Source organism: Cebidichthys violaceus, unplaced genomic scaffold, assembly GCF_023349555.1.
Source record: "Cebidichthys violaceus isolate CVI_PGR_0920_01 unplaced genomic scaffold, fCebVio1.0.p SCAF_8, whole genome shotgun sequence".
NCBI classification, from domain to species: Eukaryota; Metazoa; Chordata; class Actinopteri; order Perciformes; family Stichaeidae; genus Cebidichthys; species Cebidichthys violaceus.
The window spans coordinates 14,323,702-14,348,299 of NW_027176964.1; the positions used below are offsets into that span (position 1 = coordinate 14,323,702).

Here is a 24,598-nt window from a genome sequence, read left to right on the forward strand (position 1 = left end):
ACATAACATTTCTCTGCTCAAAATGTGTCATTGCTTGCTCAGAATATTGGCACATATTTAATCGCGTAGAGTTTCGATTAATTGAATGGGGAAACTAATCCGTAGAGGAGAAGCAGCTCTTACAGAAAGTGCTGCATCAATAAGATCAGTGCAGAAGTCGTATACTTGTTTTTGTTACAAGACGGGTTTTTTTGGAAAATGCAATTGTCATGGAGGTTTCATTGAGAACAGAGAGATTTCCTTAATGGCTTCCGCTTTACTGTAGCTTGTGTATTCAATAGTCCATTAATCATCGTAAGATAATTTGATATTAGCGATCTACAACACACACACACACACACACACACACACACACACACACACACACACACACACACACACACACACACACACACACACACACACACACACACACACACACGCTGCCATTAAACTCATTCAAATTGCATTAGTAGTTACTGTAATTTAGCTAAGCACTCCCGTGGGTGTCTTTATGTGCAATCTCTCAAGTCTGATGGAAAACATTTAATTATCCTGCTGTGTAAGAAATGCAATACACCTTCAGCGCTTTCTGTTCCTTCATTGTTTCTTAATTAGGCCCCTCAGAAGTATAAGTCAGTTGAGTACACAAGGATAATCAAGCACAATGGGAGGATGTTATTCTTACGCTGCTTCTGTCCCCGAACCTCGGCAAAATATTTGGTTTCTCTGAAGCAAAGATGAATAAGTTGGCTATGAAAAGTCAAAATCAAACAGATTAGAGATCATTCTCTCTTCTCAATTAAATGTGTTATTTTAATCAAGGAGGAAGTAAGTGCCAGCAAAACCAGAGATACATACATTTGAAAAATAGAAATAATCAACCTGTTGATATTGCTGTGTTTACTCCAGCAGTCAACAGAAGGAGGATCAACTTGCATTAAGAAAACTTGGAGTTAAACATCAATCAATCAAGAACACATTAAATACACAATCTAGAAAAACACAAATCCCATATATTGTTCATTGTTCTGTATTCTGCAGTTCATATTTTTTTGGCTGTCATTTCTTTAAGTTTAGGAAGGTAACTTTTTCATTATATCAGATCTATATGAGTGAATAGTTTTACCTCCAATGACCCCTTTAGCCAACACATTTATTCTGTCGTACAATGAATCTAATCATCCTATAGGCCTGAGTAATATTGTTGGAGAAACTACATTTCTTTTTCTCACCCTTCCAGCAGACTCAGTGATGCCATTCTTTAACCTTGCTCTCCATCTGTCTTAGTTCCTGTCCAAAGGGACTCAGGCCAGGGATGATATTGCCACCGAGGCCTATGAGGAGGAGCTGGACATGGGACGGTCTGGCTCTTACCTCAACAACAGCATTACCTCGGCCTGGAGTGAGCACAGCTTGGACCCTGAGGATATACGGGTAAAGTAGCATTTAGAATCATAGCAAGATTATTCTAAATGTGTGTTAACCACACCTGGAAGCTGATCATGACAATATAAATCAAACAGTAGCAATGTAATTATTCAAAAGAGGCCCAGCAGTTACAGTGTCACTCCTGTTTTCAGGACGAGTTGAAAAAGCTGTATGCCCAGCTGGAAGTCTACAAACATAAGAAGATGCTAGCCAACAACCCTCACCTCCAAAAGAAACGCAACTCCAAGAAAGGTCTGGGTCGCTCCCTGATGAAACGGATAACGGAGATCCCAGAGAGCATGCACATACACCGGCAGTGCAGTCGCGAGGACGGCAGCGAACACGGCAGCAACCGCAGCACCTTGAGGAGAAACCCCTTTGAACCGAGTCATCACGGTGAGATCACGGCTCCACCTGTTCAATCTGGACCCTGAAACTGAAGCAGCTGAATGGAATTCAGCCATCTTTGATGCATCTTGGTTTAGCGTGTTAGCACATGAACACTTGCTAATTCATAGGTATTTGTCCCCAAAAAAGACAACCCCATCCATAGAAACAGCGTTATTTTGAATCCCACTGCTTTTTTTGGCAAGACACACCCTGCATAGAAACCAAGCGCTAGGATTTGCCAGGCATCCATGCTTGCTTGAGTTACCGGTAACCCAACTTATTCATGTCCTATGCCCTGACCCGAACCACTCCAGGCCAATGCCCAACATGTCTGAAAGTTAGCTGTGTGGTTGCGAACAACACTTAAAAATGATAGTCATATCAGTAAATTTATCCCGCTTTGATGCCATTTTATTGTTTTAATCTTTCCTCAGGCAAACCTCGGGATGAGTCCCTGAAGAACAAAGTCATAGGCTTGAAGAAGTCGCTCAGCTATGACCATGTTTGTGACCAGGATGAAGAAACTGCGAGTCAAACTGGCTCGACCGCAGGAGACAATATGACTCCCGTCGGAGGCGGTGGGGAAGGATCTCTTCTGGGTTCTCTGATTGGCCGGAAACACACCAAGAAGCAGCTGGAACCATCTGCTACCCCACCAAGACTGGAACCAGCCGAGTCCACCGAGTCTGTTCCACTGTTCTGGAAATCAGCCAGCGCTCACAACTTGACCCACGAGAAGAAACCAGTCCACCTGCGGACCTCCATCATGCAGAAGTCTCTGAGTGTGATTGCGAGTGCCAAGGAGAAGATGCCGGGGCTGACCAACAAGACCCAAAGCGTGGAGGACGCCAGTAAGAAGGGTCCGAAGGGACAGGAGGAGAGGATGCTGTCTGAGGTGGATGAGACCCCCGAGCATTACCCCAAGATGATCATTAGTCAGTCAGTGGAGTACTCCAAGACACCCATGAAGATGGGAATCATGAAACAACAGGTACTGTTAACATTTACAATCCAAATCGATTGATGCATTACCATGTTTTTTAGCTCTAATGAAATGTTTACTCAAGTTATCAATTAGTCCATCAACAGAACATTGGGTAATGGGTAACGATTAACCTTCTAATTTATCACCAGGCCTTGGGCCTTCCTTTACCCAGATTGAACCACCTGGATTGAAAAAGTCTTTTGTGAAAATAATACTAAACATTCCGTTTTAACAGCTCCTCAAATCTGAGGTTGTTTTTTTTAATAAAATACCTTTTGATCAAAAATGTATTCTTTACCTTGGAAATAGTAGCTCATAACTCAAAAGCTTAACTCAACCTCCACTTACCAGCTTTTTCCAGAAATTGTAATACCATCTTAGAGGATGGAGACCTTTATACACAGATCAGGACATTAGAGAGGAGGAGGAGGAGGAGGAGGAGGATAGAGGGATTGAGTTGGGGCTTGTTTCTTATATGTGTTTCTCTGGCCAACAAAGACAAGTGGATAATGAGAAAACTGGCTAGACGTTAGACCAGGTTTAAACCAAGCTGTAAACACAACATTCTTATATTATCACTTTTTTAGCTCATATGTCAAAGCCATTTTGTTAGCCAACAGATGCCTATTTACACAAAACAGACACAGAGCATTATTGGGTTAAGTCCAATTCTCACTCCTTTTACCTCTGTTTCGGTCTCCACAAATGTCTGGGGGAAATATATGGACTTTCTTTACTGGAAACAGCTGCCTGCCTGATGAGAGACTACGAGTGACCCATTTCAAATGCACATAGTCATTTGATATTTGATCCATTGTCAATATGAAAATATTGATTATAGCCACTTTAAGTTACAGAACGTCAGCATTTAGAACAAACTGTTTAACACCCAAACATCTCGGCTGGTACACCTTAGAAGGCAGACTCCTGAGATTGAAGTGGCGCATGACATCACATGCAGCAGCTGTAGTTAACATTAAATTAGTAAAAAATCAAAAATCCTTTGTTTTCATGTGAAAAATGTACATACTTGGTTTGTGTTAATCCAACCAAGACATCTCCATGACAACTGAGCAAATGTATGCTCTGACGAAGGCCTTGAAATGCATTTGAAAGCTCTGGAAAAAGTGAGCAAATAGACAAATACATTTTCTTTTGTCTCTATAGTTTTTGCCTATTGGTCTGTCAAAACAAGCTATTTGAAGACATAAGCTAAAGGTCTTATGGACATTCTAGTTCTCTAATGATTTGATTAACAGAGCATACAGTTGACTTATTGGGTGGATATTTTTATCGTTTGACTTTAACAGGTGAGTGGCAGCCAGCCATCCATTTGCTCTGAGACGGGTAGGAACCTCTACGACGTGTCCGAGGTTTGTCCCTGGGAGCTGGAAGAACCACAGACTCCCTCTGAAGCAAAGACCCAGAAACATGTTTCCATTGCTCCTGAAGAAACCACCACAGACCGGCGAGGCAGCAGCAGCTCTGGAATCAGCAAAGGTAGCCGATCCCAGCAGAGGCAGAAAGCCGGGCAGTCCCCTTCCAACAGACGCCGCTCCAAAGATAAAGGAAGCGAAAGGGAGGAAGGCAGGGAAACACGGAAACCTCGACCTCCCAGGTCACCGCTCCCTCTTAAGCCAGACGTCTGTCCCTGGGACTTCGATGAGCAGCCCATGCTGGGAGGAGATTCAGATTCCATCTCCCCAGACAGGATCAGGCGTAAGAAAAGTGTCACGCCCACTGATGGGAAACCCAAGGGTCTCCACTCAGACCACTCCAAGTCCACAGGGAGCCTTTTGCAGCCTCCCTCCCTGATGGTAGAGATCTGCCCGTGGGATTACAACAGCCCACCTTCGCCTAAGCAGGAGAAGTCCTGCAACAGCCCCACCACGCACAAGAAGAAACGGAAAGGCTCCTGCTCGTCCAACCACAAAGCCGAGAAGGAGAAAGCGAGGGAGAAGAGCAGAGAGAGACGGAGCTCATCTAGCAAGCCGGTATCGGAGAGGAGGCGCGTTAGCCAGTCGTCAGAGTGCGGCGGGTCGGTTTCTGAGCGCCGGAGGAGCTCGACCAGAGACCCAGAAGTGATGGAGATCAGGAGGGCGGAGGTTTTCTCCCGGGACACCGAGGCCTCACACACCAGCTTTGCTCAGACTAAAAAATCCACAGAGAAGAAGAAAGAGAGCTCTTTGAGTACTAGTTACACACCTGCAGTCATCAGCGGGGCAAAGGTGGCTGATGTTTGCCCCTGGGACTTTCAGGAGCAAGACTCTGGGGAGAGGGCATGATGACTGATGTGATGATTGTATTTTTTTTTTTGTATTCACAGACTGACAGCACAGAGAGCAGAGCTACCGAACGACAGAGATGTTACATTGCATTTGACAGGAATGTTTTTCTCTGGATGACCTAAGTGGAAAAAAAAAAATGATTTTGCGAGGAGAAGAACATTCATTTCGTCGTCCATCGATGCAATCCAAACATAACTGTTCGCTAAATAGCCAACATCTCGTCGTTACATTGCAGTGAATGCAACTTTGAAGTCACTTTAGTCGACACTTTTGCTTGCACATTCTTCAGACTTACATTGTATGTACGTTTTATCACAATGAGTACATCAAAGGTCATTTGAAAATGAATCATATCTGTATTTTACCAGCAGGTGAGACAATCATTAGTCACAAACACAGTAAATGCTTCGTCTAATGAGCTTATCGTCTCCCGTTACGCTGATGATATTCTACGTTACGCAATAAGCCAGTGGAGATTGATGCGTCAGATGTTGATGATGAATACAAGCAGGCGGCAGTGGGGGGAAAAACAAGACCTAAAGATCAAATAGGATATGAGCTCTGAGAAGCAGGACCAAAGCCCCAGACACAGCTATGATGCCTTAGCTTCAGGCCAAATGTATAATTCATGGCATGAAAATGATCTGTTTGATTAGTGAAACATGGGAAGAACAAAAGGATTGTAGTACAGCTTGATTTAAAAAAAAAAAAGGAATATACAGTTTTTTTTCTAGAAAAGCCATTGCATGTGGCAAACTATCAAGCATCCAATAACTAAATGTTCATTGGTTAACTTATACTCAACTGTGACAGGGTCATTTTTGACGTTGTTGCTTATGGTACGCGTCTCGTACCACACAAGGCTTTTGAAATGATGTGCATTGCTATCAATAATGTACGTACATATATTTCAAATGGCTTGCAGTTACAGTTGCACAGTACTAAAATATCCATGAGGCTCTCCCCTCTGTTGATATTTATTTACTGTTTACTCGCTACTCATGCCCTGGACGTCCCTTCTCAAAAGAGGCTGTAGTATTTCCACATGTCTAAAATAATGCGATGAAGTCTTTCAGGGACCGAAACCAAGACTGACGAGGGAGGAAGATGTGAATAATGCATTTCTTTCGCTGTCACTTAGTTGCCCATTTTACATCCGCTTGAAAGCACCTTCCTTCAAAGCATTCCACATATTCAAAATCGCTAAAACCACAACTATGCATGACCAAAGCTTCTTTTTTTTTTGCCACTTTATCGCGAACAGAAGATGAGTCATTTAACATTTTAACGCCATCTCCGACAACAACAGACCACCTTTCTGTCCTGTAATAATCCACCCACCAAATTGCACCCTACTGAAATGCAGTCACACACGGTAGTCGGTTCAGCTTCATTATGTGTGCATGACAGTGAAAATACCAGAGTAATGATACACTCAAAGTCACCAGAAAGCATAACAATCATTGCATATATTATGAAATACTTAAAGAGGAATTAGGAGCACATGGGGTTTTCAGATATAGATGTCAGACGTCATCATGTATTTATCAAGAACTTCCTGTGTAAGATGACCTCATCAAGCGTCCATAAAGTAATAAACATGAATAATCACAACTCTCTAACTTTCACAAGGTTTTTTTTTCTTCTGTCGGATGGTTTTAGGCTGTATGAAATGGAATGTTGCAACTTGCCCACTAAATGTATTTTATGCTAGTTATGCTGTAATGTGTTGCTCCAAAAAAGTTACAAAATGTTGTAGCGTCCACATGGGAGTATTTATATTGTACATTCATATTGTGTTGCATGTACATTCGGTAAATACCCCGTTCTCAATTCTGGATTAAATCTTTCTATAAAACCCCAGTTTGCTTTTCATATCTTTGGTCTTTTCAATATTGTTTGTGAAAGGTTTATTATAATAATATCTTGACCTCCTGCCAGTGTCTGTCAAAATTAAAACACGTTGTCCAACTCCTCTCTTGTACACCGTGGTTGAATCGCCTCAAGAAAACATTTTATCTTAACGTCATCAGGGTGGTGATTTAAGCAGTTTGTGGTTTCCATACATGCAATCCATCAATCACCATAGATACCAAGTACTGTATATTAATGTTATCATATGTTTTAAATACTTCTTTCAAAATACCATATTTACTCGCTGTAGATACTGAAATTTACAAGAGGAATGTACATTTTCCATAAAACCAAAAACAATCCACATCACAACCAACTTTTCTAAATATTCCGATAATATCAATAGGTATCAAAGGTTGAATATCTGTTCTTCAATACGAAGCAACACATCTTCTATTCTTTCAACCTTAAAATACGTGCTTGTGTCCACAACATCTCAGATGCAACTGAACGAGTTCTAGTTCTGTTAACTGTAGCAGCCTGTGCAACACTGCCACCATGAGGAAAGTGACTCTTCATGTCCAGATTAGTCAGTGGAAGACAACTATTTACTCAAGTAGTGTAAGTGAAGTACTTGTACTTATGCAGCATAATTTAATCTTTTGTACATTTTGCTGACAATGATTTTACTTGAGTAACACTTTTGAATGCTACCTCTTAAATTAGAAGCATGATAATTATCTAATAACAGGTGATCATGCAGCCTTCCTAAGACTGGGAGTCAACCATTGTGTGAATTACTTTGGAATAATCATAATTTAGTGTAGATTTGAGAATCAATGGAGGGTCATAGTTTAGAAACTTCGATATCTTACTTTTAAAAATATCTCATTACAAGGCATGCTTTCACAATTCTACGTATTTAATGAAAACTATTAGTAATAATAGTCGGTTCAAAAGTAACGTCTAAAAAGTAGTAGAGTAAAGGTTTGAAGTAGCATTGCATGTAATTAACGATCACATTTTGAAAACTTTACCAGAACTGTAATCATGACACCAGCTAGTCGTCATCTGACGTCATGCATTCTGCTTTGTTTGTTCTTGTTTATGCACTTTTAACGAGAACTTAAACCGTCAATGCCCATCAAGGGACTGGTGTGATTGTATATGGACCCAATTGCAGCACACAAGATTCCAGGAACCGTTGGTTTTTATTATAAAACTTAACAGGTACAGACTGATACATCATCGAAGTCTCTGGCAGAGCAGCAGAGACGGCAGGCAGAATTAATCCAGGTCAGGAACAGAAGGCTGGTGAGTTTACCGGGAGTCAGGCGGGACGGGTAGATCAGGGGCAAGAAGGGTCGACAACAGGAATCCGGTCCAGGATAAAGCGCTGCAAAGTCTGGCATGGAACAGCAAGTAGAACAATCTGTCAACGAGAGGCAGGAGTCTATATAGTGGCTTGATTAGTGATCAGACTCAGGTGAGTGAACAGGTGAAGGGAGTTAAGACTGATGAGGAGGGAGTGGAGCTGACCGTGACTACTGGTGAATTAGCTTTAGCTATAGGCAAGCAAATAAACCTTAAAAATAAACATAAATAGATCAAGTATCAATAGGCATACCCAATTAGGCTACTTGAGGACAAGCACATGAGTACTAGTAAAAAAAATAATTAAAATATAGTTCAATAGAACCAGTCCATCAACTAGTTGATGTTTACCATAGCGAGTCCATTCTATTATAGTAAACCCCCCCTCCCCCCTCCTCCCCTCTCTCCCTACCAAATGAATAAACGGCAGTGACGTCACCGCCGCCGCACCGGACAGGGCTGAGTCCTTTCAGGAAAAGCCGACCCGAGTTGACACGCATCACATCAACTCCAGAGCAGCACAACACATCAGGACGCCACGCAGCTCCCGTTTGTCACTTTACTACAGGACAGAGTGGTCTGGAACAACATGGGCAACGTGCAGGTAGGACAGCTGGATTTCCTCCAGCTTTGTAACTTCCAAAAATGAGCTCTAGAATCAGTGCAATGCAACTGCAATGGGTGACTTCACGCATCAGCTACTTTTACAGCGCTGAAAGATCGGGTTTGATACATATAAGTCATACAGTCATGATTTAAAAAGACCACTGAAGTATCTTTTTTTGTACCACAGACAGCCTTCAGAAGACTGCGTGTATTATTTGTCTTCGGGACACGAAAAAAGGACTTTTCGCTTGTAAACAGTCAGCACTGAGAAGCAGAACTTGCGCAGTTAATTTGAGCAGAGGGAGTGAAGCCAGCGAGCTGCAGCACCAGGGAGGAATTTCCCAGAAACGCTGATCAATATAAGGCCGCATTGTATGAAACGGAGGGTGGGCGAGGAGGAGAGGAGAGGAGAGGAGAGGAGAGGAGAGGAGACTGCATACTGCTGCTGCCCCATGACTCAGCGATCACACGCAGGCTGCACCCTTTTCCTGCGGCCTGGATGCGCTGTGATGTAATGGAGTCTCCACAACCTCCCTTTAATCTGTTTGAGTGGAGGGCGTTCACTTTACATAGCAGGTTTATTCATGTATAAAAACACATGTGTATATATGTTTACTATCTCAGATTTTACAGGCTGCTGTTGTGTATGTATATGTGTGTTGAGCTCATGATTAGATTTATTTACTTTTACATATAAGTATGCATTTTTATAAATAATTTTTATATTTCCAATGATTCAAACTCTAGCCTACCATCGTCCCATGTGAGGACTTCGATGTCACAGCTGATATCAAGGCTATCAGAAAAGCATGCAAAGGTTGCGGTAAGTGAACAGAGCTCGTGTTCAGTCCTCTACGAGTTGTGTAGTTGGTTCTGTTTGTTCTTGTTTAGTCATGCAGTGTCTCTATTTGTGTGTCTGTCCTAAATCAGAATAACAACAACAACAACAACAAAAATCCTTTATTTTCAAGGTAATTGAAGATAAAAGTTTGCAGACTGATACCAGAGAACATGCAGCACATTTTAAGGCAATCTGTCAAAGGCAGCCACCCAGCCAATCACATAAAATAAAATGTCACAGTGTTATAGTATTTTGAATATTTTATGTAATTTTCAACACACAAAAACAGCAATTTCACCCCATTTTTAACACACATGTCCGCCTAACGACAGCCATTTTAATAAAAGGCCTGTCTTATGTCTTCAAAATGTTTAATGTGTCTAGTAATAGTGAAATATAATGGTTAAGCAGCCTGATGTCAACCCGTGTGTGTGTGTGTGTGTGTGTGTGTGTGTGTGTGTGTGTGTGTGTGTGTGTGTGTGTGTGTGTGTGTGTGTGTGTGTGTGTGTGTTGCTGTATATTCTCCAGGCACAGATGAAGAGGCCATTATTCAGATCTTGGCCAATCGCTCTGCAGCTCAGCGTGTGGAGATCAAACAGGCCTACTTTGAGAAGTATGATGACGTAAGTACCCGCCCACACGTCTTCTCCCTCTTTCTTAGATACACTCGCACACATACATGCAGTTAATTCTGTCTTTGTTCAGGAGTTGGAGGAGGTCCTGAAGAAGGAGCTGACGGGTAGTTTTGAGAATGCCGTCGTGGCCATGTTGGAGTCTCCTCATATTTTCTTCGCCAAGGAGCTGAGGAAGGCCATGAAGGGGGCGGGCACGGACGAAGACGTACTGGTAGAGATCCTGTGCACGGCCACCAATGAGGTCCGTCAATATGGGATGCTATGTTTCTATTTTCATGCCTTGGTTTCTACGCAGTCACTGCCAGTTGAGTTTCTGTTCAAAGGAAACATTATGATAAAACATTTTGGCTACCACATTCTCATAAGGCGTTCTTATAACGGCTTTGTAGAAGGTTCAATATAATAATACATCAGGTTATTATAGTTACAATTTATAATTTGTATTTCCTGATGCTCTGCAGCACTTTCCCAGAAGGTAAGTTGTCAACAAAACAATTTTATCGTTTAGGTTTGTTGGTTCGTCAGCAGGAAAGAGTTATGGAAAAAAAACTACTGGCCCTATTTTCATGAAACTTAATTTAAGCTTGTAACATGAGCCAAGAAAGAACCCGTTAAATGTAGTGGTGGATCTGAATCACGGGGCGGATACTCACTACTTTTTTTTCCACTGTTAACAGTGTCATCTTTCTTTTACTTCCAACAGGACATCTTGTGCTTCAAGGACACTTATGCAAAGGGTGAGTTTTCGTCCATAATGAGTCGTGTAGCTTACAAACAGTTACTAATAGGGTGTTCCTCTCACTCTGAAACGACTCGTAACTCAACCAGCATGTGGAACGGATACATACCAAGTTTTATATTTGTCACAATGTTGTGGGCGTTTCAGTTTTAGGAGTGAATCATGGAGGAATGAGCCACGCTCATTGCGGGGCTGCAAATACAGTCTGATTGTATCCTCGTCAGGGTCAAAACTTCACTTAACGCAAAATCTGTTGTAGCGCTCTGCTTTTAGGACTTGAATACAGATATTGTACATATGCTGATGGTGTAAAGAATAGCACTGTATTTGCCTTACAGTGCATGAGCGTGATCTAGAGGCAGACATTGAGGGTGACACCAGTGGAGACGTGAGGAACCTGCTGACGTCACTGCTGCAGGTAAAGACTCTTTTACTTTTAGCTTTATTTGCACGACACAAAGAAAAAGAGGTTCCACATTTTACAAGCACAATTAGGTGGAAGTCTTGAATCTGGATGGAAGCCACGAAGAGAAGAAGAGTGCTACTTCTCTTCCTTTTTGATAACAATTGGTTCTCACAATTGTTGTCCATGCGGTGGTTTCGCCCACTGAGACGTCCGTCACTCGTCACATCATTGGCATGCTTCGGCCTTCCATGCCAACTTCTTCAGCGCTCCCAGGCCGTTTCTGCTTCCCCTCTCTCTTCCTTCCCCCAGAAGAAAAAGACAAACGCAGTGTGACTCATGTTCTACCGCGACGTCTATCCAAACAGGCCTTCAAATATTTCCGATTGATGTGGAGCAGATGATTGTTATCCCCTTAAATGCCTGAGATTATTTTGCAATCCATCTTTTTGACCTTTCTTCCACTCGCTAAATATTGGCCCTCACTCTCTATACATGCGTCGCCTCCCTTATCCATCCACTTAAACCTTTCTTCCCCTCCATATCTCTGTGTCCCCCCCCCCCCCCCCCTCTTCTCATATCTGCAGGCGAGCAGAGACGAGGGCTATGAAGTGGATGAGGCTTTAGCCGAACAGGATGCCGCGTCTTTGTTTGAGGTACGTTCCCAGGTGCTGCATGATTCCTTCAAATTAGAGTTTGCCGTTTTAAATAATACCAGTATTTTGGAAGGGTAATGTGATCCTAGATTTAGATGTTTGAGCATGTGAGCCCAGGATGACTGGGCAAATCTCACAAGTACAGATCTTATTAAATCAAAGCTTGTTTTTGTGGTTATGCTGTCGTGTGGTTTTTATTACGGGACAGGATTGTGGGATCTTTGTGGAAATTCACAACTAAGGTGTGAAGCTTCATCTCAAATTTCACGCTCATAACACTGTACAAATATAAATGTGTGCAGAGACAGTGATGTGGCAAAGTCAGCGAGAATATCAAGCGCTTCCTCACATCTCACACGTTGCATAGAGGCGCTGTGGCGCTTCTCATACAACTCCTTATGTAAGAATGATCCCGAGTCCGTTCTTAAAGGGATGGCAATGTTTGTTGGTTAGTCCACCGCTTTGTGTCCACACTGAATTATCTCAACAACTCAATGGGTTGACATGACATCGACATTCATGGTCCCCAGAGGGTGACTCTCTCTGACTTTGGTGATCTGCTGACTTTTCATCTAGCACCATCATATCAAAATGTTGATTTGTCCACTACTTTGTTTGTTTGGTTTGTGACCAACTCGAGTGCTACAGCAATGAGTCATAAAACCCGGAAATGTGTCAGCATTTCTGCACTTCCGGTTCCCTTGTCCCAAAGTTAATGGTTTTTTTTGGTAAGATGCTGTAATGGTAAAAATATGCATAAACAACTGTGTGTCCTTGCTGTGAACCCGGAACTTAGGCGTTAAGCTATTAAGGAAAAAGGCTTCTGGAAAAGTAGTAGAAACAAATGTCTGGGAATAACAGCCTACACTCATGATCTTTTTTTTGTTACCTTGTGTATCGAAAACTATGGAAAGTCAGCAAAATATGACATAAGCCCTTGTGGGGGTGACCCTTGAGAGATAACGACTGTATAAAGGTTATTGAATATTGTATTTCGTTGAAGGCTTTTTCAACAGACTGCTGTGATACATGCTCTGTTGTATTATCTTCCCACCAATGCCTGAAATAAGGAGTGTGGTTTAACACAAGCTCAATATGTCAGTAAATATCCTTCTTTGAAATTTTGTATGCATCTTAAAAAAAGGGTTAAATGAGACTAGTCCGCCTTTACAGCCTTATGTGAACTCACTCGTGTAATGGTGGTATAGTTCCATCCTTTTTTTTTTTTTTCTTCTGCCAGTGGCATCCACACTTCAAGAATCATAAAGCTGGTGTTTATTTGTGAAGATTATCTTGCTGAACAAAATGTGTAAGTTTTATAAACTTGTGTTTTCCACAGAGTTCATTTTCTGCAATAATCATAAATCCAATTTGAAAAATCTTGTTTGCTATTTGTTGAGGGAACCAGTGCGACGCTAAGGTCTGCGGTTGGCATACAAAAGTTTGTAATAAAACAGGAATTATCTTTAACGCTCTACAATGTTGCTGCATTATTTCCTCCTCTGCGACTGTCAGGCAGGAGAAGGCAGATTTGGCACAGATGAGTCCACCTTCACCTTCATCCTGACGCACAGAAACTACCTGCAGCTTCAGGCCACCTTTAAGATCTATGAGTCGGTAAGGGGAAAAAAAGCTTCTAATGGGCTTTTCATCATTGTCAATATCATAAGTTATCATGTTAACTTATATAAAAAAAAATGTGCAGCTTTCAGGAACAGACATTTTGGACACCATTAACTCTGAAGCAACAGGAACTCTTAAGGAGTGCTACATAACTCTGGGTAGGTTATTCAGTAATTCTTCAACAGCCATGAAATATCAAATCAAATATCAGGTCTTGTAATAACACCTCCTGCTTTTGTGTGTGTTTTTAAAGTCAGGTGTGCTAAGAACCCGCAGCTGTATTTTGCCCGACGCCTTAATGCCGCCATGAAGGGACTGGGCACCGATGAAGACACACTCATTCGGATGATCGTTGGCCGCTCTGAGGCTAGTCAAACGTCCAATTTATTTCCAGATTTCCCAAACTAAACTTTGGTCTTAAATGTGCTCTTGGGCCATGTTAATGTTCAATCCCATTAAATAAAAAAAAAAAGCAGCTGTTAAAAAGAGGGATTTTGTTGTGACGGCAGTGTTCTCTTGTTAACCCACAGATCGACCTGGAGACAGTGAAGGACATGTACCTGGAGAAATACGATGTCACCCTGAAAGACGCTCTGGATTCAGAGTGTGGTGGAGACTTCAAACGCCTCCTCATCGAGATCCTGCACTAAAACGTCTCACCTTCTTCCTGCAGGCCTTATTTAACCATCGTGACACAGTCTTTTCCTCTCTTCCTTCCTCCTCTTCTTTATACTCCTTTTTTTTTCCATTCGTACTCATTCCCTTCGTGTCGTCTTTATGACAGTCAGTTCTCATTACAGCGTGGACCAAAAACCAACTCATTAGTATGTTATACAGTGTTTTACAAATGGTAAACTTACATTCATAGTCTTTGGATACACTTCTCTAACCGTTTTTACTCCAACATACAATGAATGTTATTCCTTTTACCAATATTGCGGCGGCATTGTTGAACGTATGTGGACCTTGTGCAGATGAGCATCGTGTTAATGTATTGATCCAAATGAATAGTGTTAGTCCAGTTCTTTATTCCCAATTAAATTAACAGCTTCAGTCTTTTTTTTTTTTGATGTTTCAGCTCTAGTCCACCATTTCAAGCGTATCCCAAGACTTTAAACATTAAGCTGCTGCTCAACATAAATTATGTGGTCGCTTATATTTGACGCCTTACTCATTTCTCTCATCATCATCATCCATTAACCGTTTGCCTCAAAGATGCCTTTCATAAGATGATAGCGATGCAATTTACGTTTTGCTGCAACACTTAAGTGCCGAATTCTCACGTTTGACCTCTGATATCTGTGTACACTAGAGAAGTAATTGTACATGAATATATTACTACCCTGATATCAAACGCTCACACTCTTTTTAAGTATGCAGTATCTGGGTTTTTGTAACCACGTCCCAAAATGTCATGTGGGATTTTTAACTGTTTGTAGTCCTTTTTTTTTTTTTAGTCACAGCTAACATGCTGCCTCTCACATTTACACACTTTATTAGACAGTTTACTCCATTTAGATTTACTACAGTTATAGTTCTACGTAACAATTGTGTAAACCTTGGACATATTTAACATCATTAGACCATGATAATAACATTAAAAAAAAGAGATGTGTTTTGCTGTGTAACCCCTGTAGGACACAGTCTGCATCCATGTATGGAATTATAGCATAACTTATATTTAAACCCAAGATTACAGTAATGTATATGACCGATATCTACAGTTGTATTGTCTTATAGCAAATGAAAACAGTAAATTCTGAAAGAAGTTATTGTTAACCTGTTGTAATGGCATTAAAAAAAATGTGGCATACATATGCAGTAATATTTTTTTTTCCATTAAAAAAAAAGATTATTTTTATATCCTGTAGGGGGCAGTATTTCACCACAAGCAGTATTGTATAGTGTGCATTTCAGGAAGAAATGACAGTTGATGAAATCATAGGGAAATCAACTGTATAATCTTTATAATTGCACAAGCTATTGTATGCTACTGTTTAATGCACATTTTGGCATTATTCTAAACCTTCTGCTCTGATGTCAGAGATGAAGACTTGTTGTTTTGCCTATCGCTTCATAATGTTTAGTTGTGGTGGCCTCATAACCCAAGCCATATAAAAGTGTTTCGTTTTTTTTTACAACATCTAGAGCAAAACATTTAGACTTTGTACAGAGCATAGACATAGTGGGACGCCTTTGGGCGCCTTAAAAGCGTATAAAGGGGGAAAAAAGTTCAAAACAAGTGAGAACTGCTTCCAGATGCAGATTTCTCACTTTCTCCCCCCCCCCCCCACCCGCTTTCTACTTCTCGTTCTCCCACTCCTCTGTATCTTTCTTTCCCTTTATATTCCTTGATGTAATGGTTGTTTCAGTATGAAGGGCATCGTTTGAAGAAAAACTTGCTTTATGCACATTCTTGCTACCTGTATATCCACAGTCTGTGCACCATATGCAGCCCTGCAGCCCCTACAGCCGCCTCCTGCTGCCCCACCTCTCTGTGCATCACACATCCCTGTTAATACAACACAAAGGTGGGGAGTGTAAAAAATAAATACCCTACCCCTTAAAAAAACTGCAATATTCTCCACCTAATAAGAAAATAAACTGCAATACCATTCACCTCATATCTCAATATGAAATACTAGTATTAAATAGTAGCCTACAACTCTATTCAAATTGAATAACCCAAAGAGGTAAAGCGTTAAGCATCTTTTGTTTGCAATTAATCTAAAAAAAGGAAAACTTCAAATGAAATATATATATATATATATATATATATATATATATATATATCGGGACACTTTAAATGACAATTTCTTGCACTCTTAAAAATGGCAGACTTTTCACAACATTCCCCCTTTCCTGACCCTCCTCATTCCCCAACAATCCCCATATAACATGATGCAAGACTTCACAGATTAATGGACTAAATCGTCATGCTTCCTTTAAGTAAATCACGTTAGCTGTTATAATTTAGTGTTATGGCATTAAATTTGATTTCTTTTGCATATGGAAGCCGTGAAAAATTGGCAGAGAATCCCCCCAAAAAAATTCTCAAAGCCATGTTTCTAGGTAGGACCTAATCATTAACATCTGTGTTTCCATCATGCATGCATACAAAAGAACCTATGCCCTTCCTAAAGACACACCCATACCAAGTCGACACACTCGTACGCTTGTCTTTCCCTCCATCTGTGCTCTATTACCCAGAGTGCTAATGTGTAAGGGCAACTAGCCCCGCCAGACAGAGCCCCACTCTTTATCCTGTGGGGCTCTGACCTTTTTCCTTCAGCGTTTATCATCGTCAGACCACCATAACTCACCCAGCAAGTCATCCATCAGCCCGGAGGTGGTTTTAATTTGTCTCGTGATTCGCTTTCTTTCTCTTTTGTGACTCGACTCAGGTATGCCTATTGTCTTCCGTCTAGTTTCTGACAAAGGTTTTTCCACAAGATTCAGGCTTAGTTTATAAACTGTGCTGCTCATGCTTTATTCATATAAAATCCGGTCAAGCAACCTTGAACTAGAGAGAGAATTAGACGACTGGAGCGGGAAATGGTCTTTTAATCCCAGAGACTCAAGCACTTTCAAGACACAAACCTGCAAAAATAATGGCACTAATTCCCTAAAAGTCATGATTTATTGAATAATCTATAACACACACTAACCTGGGGGTCATAGCTTCAAAGGCTGAAACAATAACATCAACTGGTCTACTGGTTTTCATAGAACATATGCCCAGGGTCGTAATACGCTTTTTGATCTCGTGCCAAAGCAGAGCAGCAGCACATTACGAATGAGAGGGGATGTCGGTGGACGGGCGTAGGAAGGCCATTAGAAGGTTAACTACCCGGCTAATATAATTTCAACTGTTTGAATTCATGATAGAGAACCTCTGTTCTTTGATGTGTAATAGGAAACACCTGGCAGCTTCTGCCTAGAGCAAACATGTTCAATTCAGTCTCCACGTCTTTGTCCTCCGGCGCATGGGGAAAATCTCATGATGGGATTAGTACATGTAAGATTATGGCTCCGTTCGAAAGCACAAACCAATACGCTAATCATACTTCGTGTGGCAAAAGAGGACGTAGTCACCATGACGACGGTTTGTGGTCTGCTGCCATTTTGAAGCCTTCGAGTTCGGGATTTTGGCCGTGGCCATCTTGGTTCTTGCAATCAGAAGTGACAGAGGGTGAAGCTAAGTCCTTTCAAACGCTGAATAAGACATGAAACACGTTTAATGAACTGAAAACACACTGTGAAAGGGTTAAAGTTGTAAGACAAAGACGCCTTTGTATTTATCTATGTTCCTTTAAATGGGACCATCATTTACTAAATGGACATCATACTGTATTGAAGACTTGAAACTAGCGATTGAGACCATAAACTCATGTTTGCTGAGGTCATAAATCAAGAAGTCCGGTCATTTTCTTAGAGACTTCTTTACAATCACACTTCTTTTTGCAACTAGAGGAGTCGCCCCCTGATGGTCGAGTATATAGTGCGCTGTATGTCAGTATGCAATTTCAAGCACAACCTATCAGTCTCTTTTTGGGATGAGACGAGTGTAGCAGCAAAAAAAATCCAGCAAAACAATTTTATTTTTATTCGATTTAATATAAAACATCAAATATACACTTAGTTACAGTCAAGTTTGAGTAAACAGTGACTATATCTTAAGGTGTTAATATTTAAGACAGCATGCTGTCTTTCCAGGACACTGTAGTGTCAACGAGGCCCTAGTGAAACACATGACTCGCTTTAAGTCCATGAAATGCAGAAAGTGGTCATTAAACAAGGCATGCACTGCAGTAGATATTCACATTAGAAGAATGGCGGCTAACATGAAACACATGCTCTTAAAAAACACACTCTTGAATGAAACCAGCACCAGTCAACCGCTTATGGTGACAGCAGAAAATGCTGTAGTCACAGTGGGAATAAGCCGGAGGTCCTTTGGCGTCAACAGAGTAACTGAATGACATAAATAAAAGACAGAAGTACAGCACATGAAAAAAAGCAGAAGACAGAAGACTCAAAGCGTGACAAACAGTTTAGAGTCATCATTTACTTCGGTATAAATGAATAGGCCTATCAAATAGTAATATTCGCATATAAATACAATGATTGATGCTTAATGCTACTTTTTAAAATAAAAGTCATATTAGAGCTTTTTTTTTTTTACACAAATTATAAAAAAAAAGTCAAATGAGCCATATAGGCAACTCACTACAAAGCAGCTTAAAGGAATAGTTCAAATGTAGGTACTCAGGGTTGTCCAGGTTACATTGAATACCTTTTAAGACCTTTTTAATACCACTTAGACCACAAAAGCCTTATTGATATATTAATATAGTGCAGTAAAAAGTATGTTAAAAAATGATCCCTGTATGATGTATAAAATAGCAGAAAATATAAATACTCAAGGAAAGTTGAAGTACCTCAAATGTTTATTTGAGTAAAGTACAGTACTTGATTAGTTGTGCTTGAGTAAATGTAATTAGTTACTTTCCATCAGATAATGCTTGCTAGTACAGCTAACTGTACATATCAGGAAGGTGGTTTTAGTTTACAGTCCGTAACTTTTTTTACGTGGCCACTGTGCCGTTACCGGCAAAACTTTATTTGCTCGGGCTGCCGGTGATGAAACTCGACTCGTGGCAAGCTCTCTTTTTTCACACTTTTAAAACCCTGGGGTACCCTGGGAACGTGGTTATTCACTTCCTTTCCAAGAGTTGAGAGAGAAATGAGAATGCTGATAACTTACCGCTCCCATATTTGTTCGTAAAACATGAAGCTACAGCAGGAGACCGTTAGCTTAGCACAAAGGCTTGGGAGCAAGCCTGGCAGAAAACTACAATCTTTTGCGTTTCCACTTTTATTCTTTTTGTATGGATTAAACAAGCAAGAGATAACAGAAACGAGTGAGTTTTACATGTGCTGATAACCTTATTATTTTGTTACATTTGAACAGAGATAGGCCAGGCTAACCTTTTTCCCCTCGTCTCTAATCTATATGCTAAGCTAAACTAACAGGCTGCTAGCTGTAGCTTTATATCCAACAGACAGCTATGAGAGTTTTAAAAGTCTCTTTTAACTCCATGCAAGAGAGCAACAAGCATCTTTCCCAAAATGTTAAACTATTCCTCCAAAATCAAACCAATGAAACTACTCGATCATATAAATTGCTTAACATCTGATTTACTGAACTGGAAACCACATAAAAAAAAAAAACATGGTTGACTTTTGTCTTTATTATGTTATGCTGCCACCCAGAGGATTGACACTCCGCTTCCTGTTTCGTAGCTGATCTGGTTGACTCGTCCGCGTACGCAGTCCATTGTGAAGAACACCGCTGTGCCGTTACGAACCTGGAAAGACGCCCGCAGGCTAACACTGGCCCATTGGCTTCCCTCAGGCATCTGACCACCAACCTGCTGGGCCAGAGTGACAGGTCGCGGACCCTCCGCCTCCCGTCCTCCTCCTGACCCCTCTGGATCACTTCGCCTGAGAAGAGTCACCTTGATGAGGTTGCAGGAGTGAATAAGTTTGAGATCCAGAGCCACACTGGCTGTGCCACTCTCCCTGAAGACAAAATCTCGTCTCTGATCGGTGGATCCCTTCCCTAGCAGCCCCATCTGGGACACCTGAGCGCTGGTCTGGCGGAAGAACAGCGGCTTGTTCCGAACTGCTCCTGAGGGAAGGCCGGTGTGAGACACGGAGGCCGACAGAGAAGAAGAGAGAGAAGCAGGGACCCAAACCAAGCTGAGGATACTGATGCCTGTCTCGTCGCCAAAGAACCGTACGTTGCACTGAGCAGGAGAGAGGATCTCGAAGCCCAGCGTGTCCCCAGGGCCAACGTTTGCCGCTCCCGACAGAGATAAGGATGTGTCTCGATAGTGGACGCCTGGTTTGAAGGTACGGCACAGCTCCATACCCGTTCCGTTATGGTTGAGATACGCCACAATTTGGAAGCCCTCAATCACGCACGCCTGGCCCATTGAGTACAACGCCTGCTGAAACACAAAACGCACAGTGCCACTTTCCGCAAAACGGATCCCACGGCCGTCGTGAGTCAGCCCCACCACGTAAGGGTCAGAGGTGGAGGTGGTGCGGAAGACCGGGCGATAGTTTGTGTGGTAGTGCGCGGCCACGATGGCCTGTGCCGTCATGGCCACAGCCCCGGTGTCATGGGAGAGCCAGAGGAGACTGAGCGGAGCCGCTGAAGAGTCGTACAGCTGCAGACCTTCTCCGCTTTGGTTACAGTGGTGGCTGGCGCTCCGGAGGAGGAGGGAGATCATGTGCCCCGGGGCGACTTCTGCTACCCCGCTGATGCTGACGCTCTGGAGCGACCTTCCCTCCTGCTGCTCCACCCTAATGCCACTGAGGTCACGGCCTTCAGAGCCGTCCGTGCTGTTGATACGCACACACAGCTGGATGAAGCTCCGACAGCCGTGGCTCACAGAGAGATTCTCGTCCAGCCAGATCAGACCGTGCTGCCTGAGCACCAGGCGCCCGTCCTCGGCGGACAGCAGACCTGCATCGCCTCCTTCCTGGATGTGAAGCTGCACGCTAGGGAAGGCGTGAGCCAGGGTGTGGCCTTTAGCGCCGGGCAGCCTCACGTTTCCAGACCAGGACAAAGAAAGGGCGCTGTCACCAGCAGCAGCATGGCCGGAGCAGATGGTGTCTGAGGTGAAGGTGCAAGGTGAAGCCACGGGCTCTCCATCACACTCATTACAGGCCTGACACTCGTCCATGTCCGAGATGTAGAAGTAGCCGTGGCCACACATTCCTGAATTGGCTTCTCGCTCCGTCATGCCCTGGCACCTGAATCCACCTGATGACAGGGAAACAGAGAGCTAACTAAGTTTGTAGTTCAACAAACGCAAGAGAGGCCAAACGAGACATTAAAGTTGAAATCAACTGCAGGCAATATTGACAAAGGTTCTCAGTAATTCATGTTACCTGGTGTATTGAGACACTTCTGTTGGTCTCCACACAGATTACCTATTTCAAGGCATTCGTCTCTGTCCTGTAACAATGAATAAATCAACACTTTGAATCCATTTTAAAGCAGCTGTGATTAATACTTAAAGTCACCCTGCTCTGTGATTCCGTCTTCAGTTCATTATTTTGGTTTTCCGGCCACGACTTTATTTTTTGCTTCCATCTCACCCCGCTCATGAGTTAGCAGGCAGCTTTCTTCCTGCAAAACAACCCTCCACAAACCCAAACTCCCACACTGCACACACACTTATCCTGTTCCCATGTTTCTTTACTTTGCCTTCTGGGTCATGACTAATCTAGATCATTTCTACTCTAGATAGTATTCAGTGGTGAAACAGCGGACACATCTGCTGTAACTCAGGGACCCACCACCACAAGCTTTGCTTCGTCTCTCCCACACTTTGAGCTAAAGCTTTGTCATACCGTATGAGTCCTGTTTATGTCCAACTGTCATAAAGATAGTAGCGCTAACCTGGCAGATTCTGTCCACGTGGACTGAACACTGTGCGACCAGGAAGAAGCCGGCAGGACAGACGGTACATTTCTCACAGCGAGGATGACCGCTGCTGAAGCCACAGTACTCTTCAGGACCGCAGCTCCCACAGGCCATCAGGGTGCGCCCCACCTGGCGGCATCAAACATGTCATCGAACATCACAGTCAGGTCTGTACATCGTATAAAGATGGCTATGCAGTGTAGCTATCCAGATGTCATATATTAAGTTTTGTACATGACTTAAAAGAAACAAATTACTTGGATCACAGTGTCTTTTCTTACAAACTAGTGAAACATCTGGTGTCATATCGACTGTCAGGTTGTTGTTTTTTGGACACTATAATACACTTGATTCCTGATTCACCTCCATCACGCTGGCCTCCATGTCCACCTTGTGCAGCGAGAGAGCCTGCTGTGCTGAGTGACCTCGAACCTGCCCGCTCATGGATTCCATGTGACTGTCTAGCTCCCCCTGGAGGTTCTGGAGAGATGTTTGCTTGATGTTGTCCATCATTGTGTTGTACTGGGCTTTAACCTGGAAGCAGAAAAAATAAAAAAATAAAGTGCAAACCTTTTTTTTTTTGTATGACCCTTATAATAATCACGATCACTTATGTTATGAGGACACAAATTCAAATGCATGTATGATTATTCCGTGCAGCCCCTATCAGGCTGCTCTGTGTATCATTATTATGGGAGGGTCAGGGAGGTCAGCGGTCCCTATCATCTAACACATAAGACTTCTGTAGGTCAGGTGTTTTCCATCTACCTTATCAAAATAAATGTTTAATGCTTCTCTACTGTCCCGTAACAAACAACTTCCAACATGATCCAACATCATCAATCACAGCAGCCTTACTTGCTCCATCTGGTCATACATCTTCCTCTGTTGTTCCAGTATTTCTCTCTGCTGGTTGACCAGCGTCCCCTGCTGCTCACTGAGGAGCCTCTGCAGCTCCTGGACCTCGTCCTGCTGGCCCCTGAGGGCCTCAACCAGCTTCTCCTGGCTCTTAGACAGCTGCAGCTGCAGCACAAGAGCGTCCTCTGCGGGAAGCTCATTGGTCCCTGAGGCAAAGAAAGAAAACTATTACAATTTAAGTGGTTATTTTGTTTCTACAAATTCGTTCATATATCTTTCCATGTTGTGGCTAATCACTCACAGGCTTATACTGACCTGGTTTCATGTCACATGTCAACTGTATCCATGCACCACGTTCCGACCCGAAGTCTGGAAGCTCATCCAGAAATTGCGCCGCTCTGTCTGTCACATGAACCGGTGAAGAGTGTCCTCTCCCGTCGTCTCCTCCATGCGTACCGCAACCGTCTCCGACGCAAGGCTTGGGCTTCTGGCGCATCCGAAGAGGAAGTTTACATCCAATCCCTTTGCACTCCCATGTTGGGCTGTCATCAGTCGTCGGGCGGTGAGCGACAGTGGTCGGACAGGTCCCACCGGCGCAGCCAGGATGGAACACCTCCGCCGTGATGGTTCTCGGGTTCGTCCTCCTGGTGCCATCCGTTCCCGCTGGTTGCGCAAAGCCTTGCTGCTGAGGTTGGATGATGGTGTACGGTGCTAACGGTGCGCTCTGAGCTTGGTGGTGACTGAAATGAGCATCCTGTTGGTAACTCGGGTAGGCTTGTCCTTGCCTGGATTGTGCAGAGCTGTGAAGGTATCGTCGGGACGCCGCTGCCTCCGTGCGCCCCTGGCAGTGCACTCCGACGCACGGTCTCCAATCCTGGCCAGAGAAGCAACGCGTCCCCCGGCACATCTCAGATACGCTCTTTGCCCCACTGAGTAGAGAGGCTACACAGAGTAAAAATATGATAGAGATACGTGCCATGTTGCAATGCTGAAAGGTAAAAACGAAATCAGGCCACGAGTGAATAGTGGACCCCTTTTGCGCATCAATCCTTCAGTCCTGTAGATGTTGTTTGATCATGTCTTTAAGAGAGAAAAAAAAAATCGCCCAAATTAGTAATTGTCCATACATGTAAGTGTCAATTGATCATGAACAAGTAGCTGCACCGACATTTAGCTTGTCTCCATCGCGCACACCGCGGTTTCTGCCCCCTTTGCCCCTTCTGGAGATAGCTACGTCTAGCCCACATGTGGCGCTCACTGCTCCTAATTGGCAACAGGCTTTGCTCCTAGTCTTAAATTAACCCGTAGCTTTCCCGGACATACCACTCTGCAGAGTCACCCCATTCCTATGGAAGCTGTGCATGTGGTAGATATTTGGACTATAATGTTATTTTTTGTTCTCACACTGATTTCACACCGATTTGTATGTACAG

The 24,598-nt window shown here is 42.8% G+C and overlaps 3 protein-coding genes across 4 annotated transcripts in view; 2 read left to right on the forward strand and 1 right to left on the reverse strand.

Annotated features, from left to right (window-relative positions):
* LOC137866067 (metabotropic glycine receptor-like) overlaps positions 1-7,027 on the forward strand; it is a 55,207-nt gene extending 48,180 nt beyond the window's left edge. The window contains exons 10-13 of the mRNA XM_068701722.1: positions 1,270-1,416; positions 1,563-1,806; positions 2,235-2,791; positions 4,096-7,027. Coding sequence (XP_068557823.1) covers positions 1,270-1,416; positions 1,563-1,806; positions 2,235-2,791; positions 4,096-5,070 — 1,923 coding nt within the window. The 3' untranslated portion in view covers positions 5,071-7,027. The remainder of the gene's footprint in view (positions 1-1,269; positions 1,417-1,562; positions 1,807-2,234; positions 2,792-4,095) is intronic.
* A 1,727-nt stretch (positions 7,028-8,754) lies between these two features.
* On the forward strand, positions 8,755-15,619 carry anxa13l (annexin A13, like). 2 transcript variants are annotated; one of them, XM_068701463.1, is made up of 11 exons: positions 8,755-8,905; positions 9,655-9,730; positions 10,277-10,371; positions 10,457-10,624; positions 11,087-11,120; positions 11,461-11,540; positions 12,113-12,181; positions 13,697-13,798; positions 13,887-13,962; positions 14,058-14,170; positions 14,335-15,619. In XM_068701463.1, exons 1-11 carry the CDS (start codon positions 8,891-8,893, stop codon positions 14,452-14,454), a joined length of 948 nt encoding a protein of 315 aa, XP_068557564.1. In that variant the 5' UTR covers positions 8,755-8,890; the 3' UTR covers positions 14,455-15,619. The 2 variants fall into 2 exon arrangements, with proteins under 2 accessions (XP_068557564.1, XP_068557563.1); XM_068701462.1 differs by having other exon boundaries at positions 8,756-8,905; positions 10,454-10,624.
* A 4,445-nt stretch (positions 15,620-20,064) lies between these two features.
* Positions 20,065-24,072, reverse strand: si:ch211-252f13.5 (uncharacterized). Its single transcript, XM_068737891.1, has 6 exons — positions 23,481-24,072; positions 23,166-23,371; positions 22,671-22,841; positions 22,284-22,436; positions 21,770-21,836; positions 20,065-21,641 (listed from the first exon to the last, which is right to left on the reverse strand). The coding sequence occupies exons 1-6, from the start codon at positions 24,070-24,072 to the stop codon at positions 20,065-20,067; spliced, it is 2,766 nt and encodes a 921-aa protein (XP_068593992.1).
* Between the last annotated feature and the right edge of the window lie 526 nt (positions 24,073-24,598).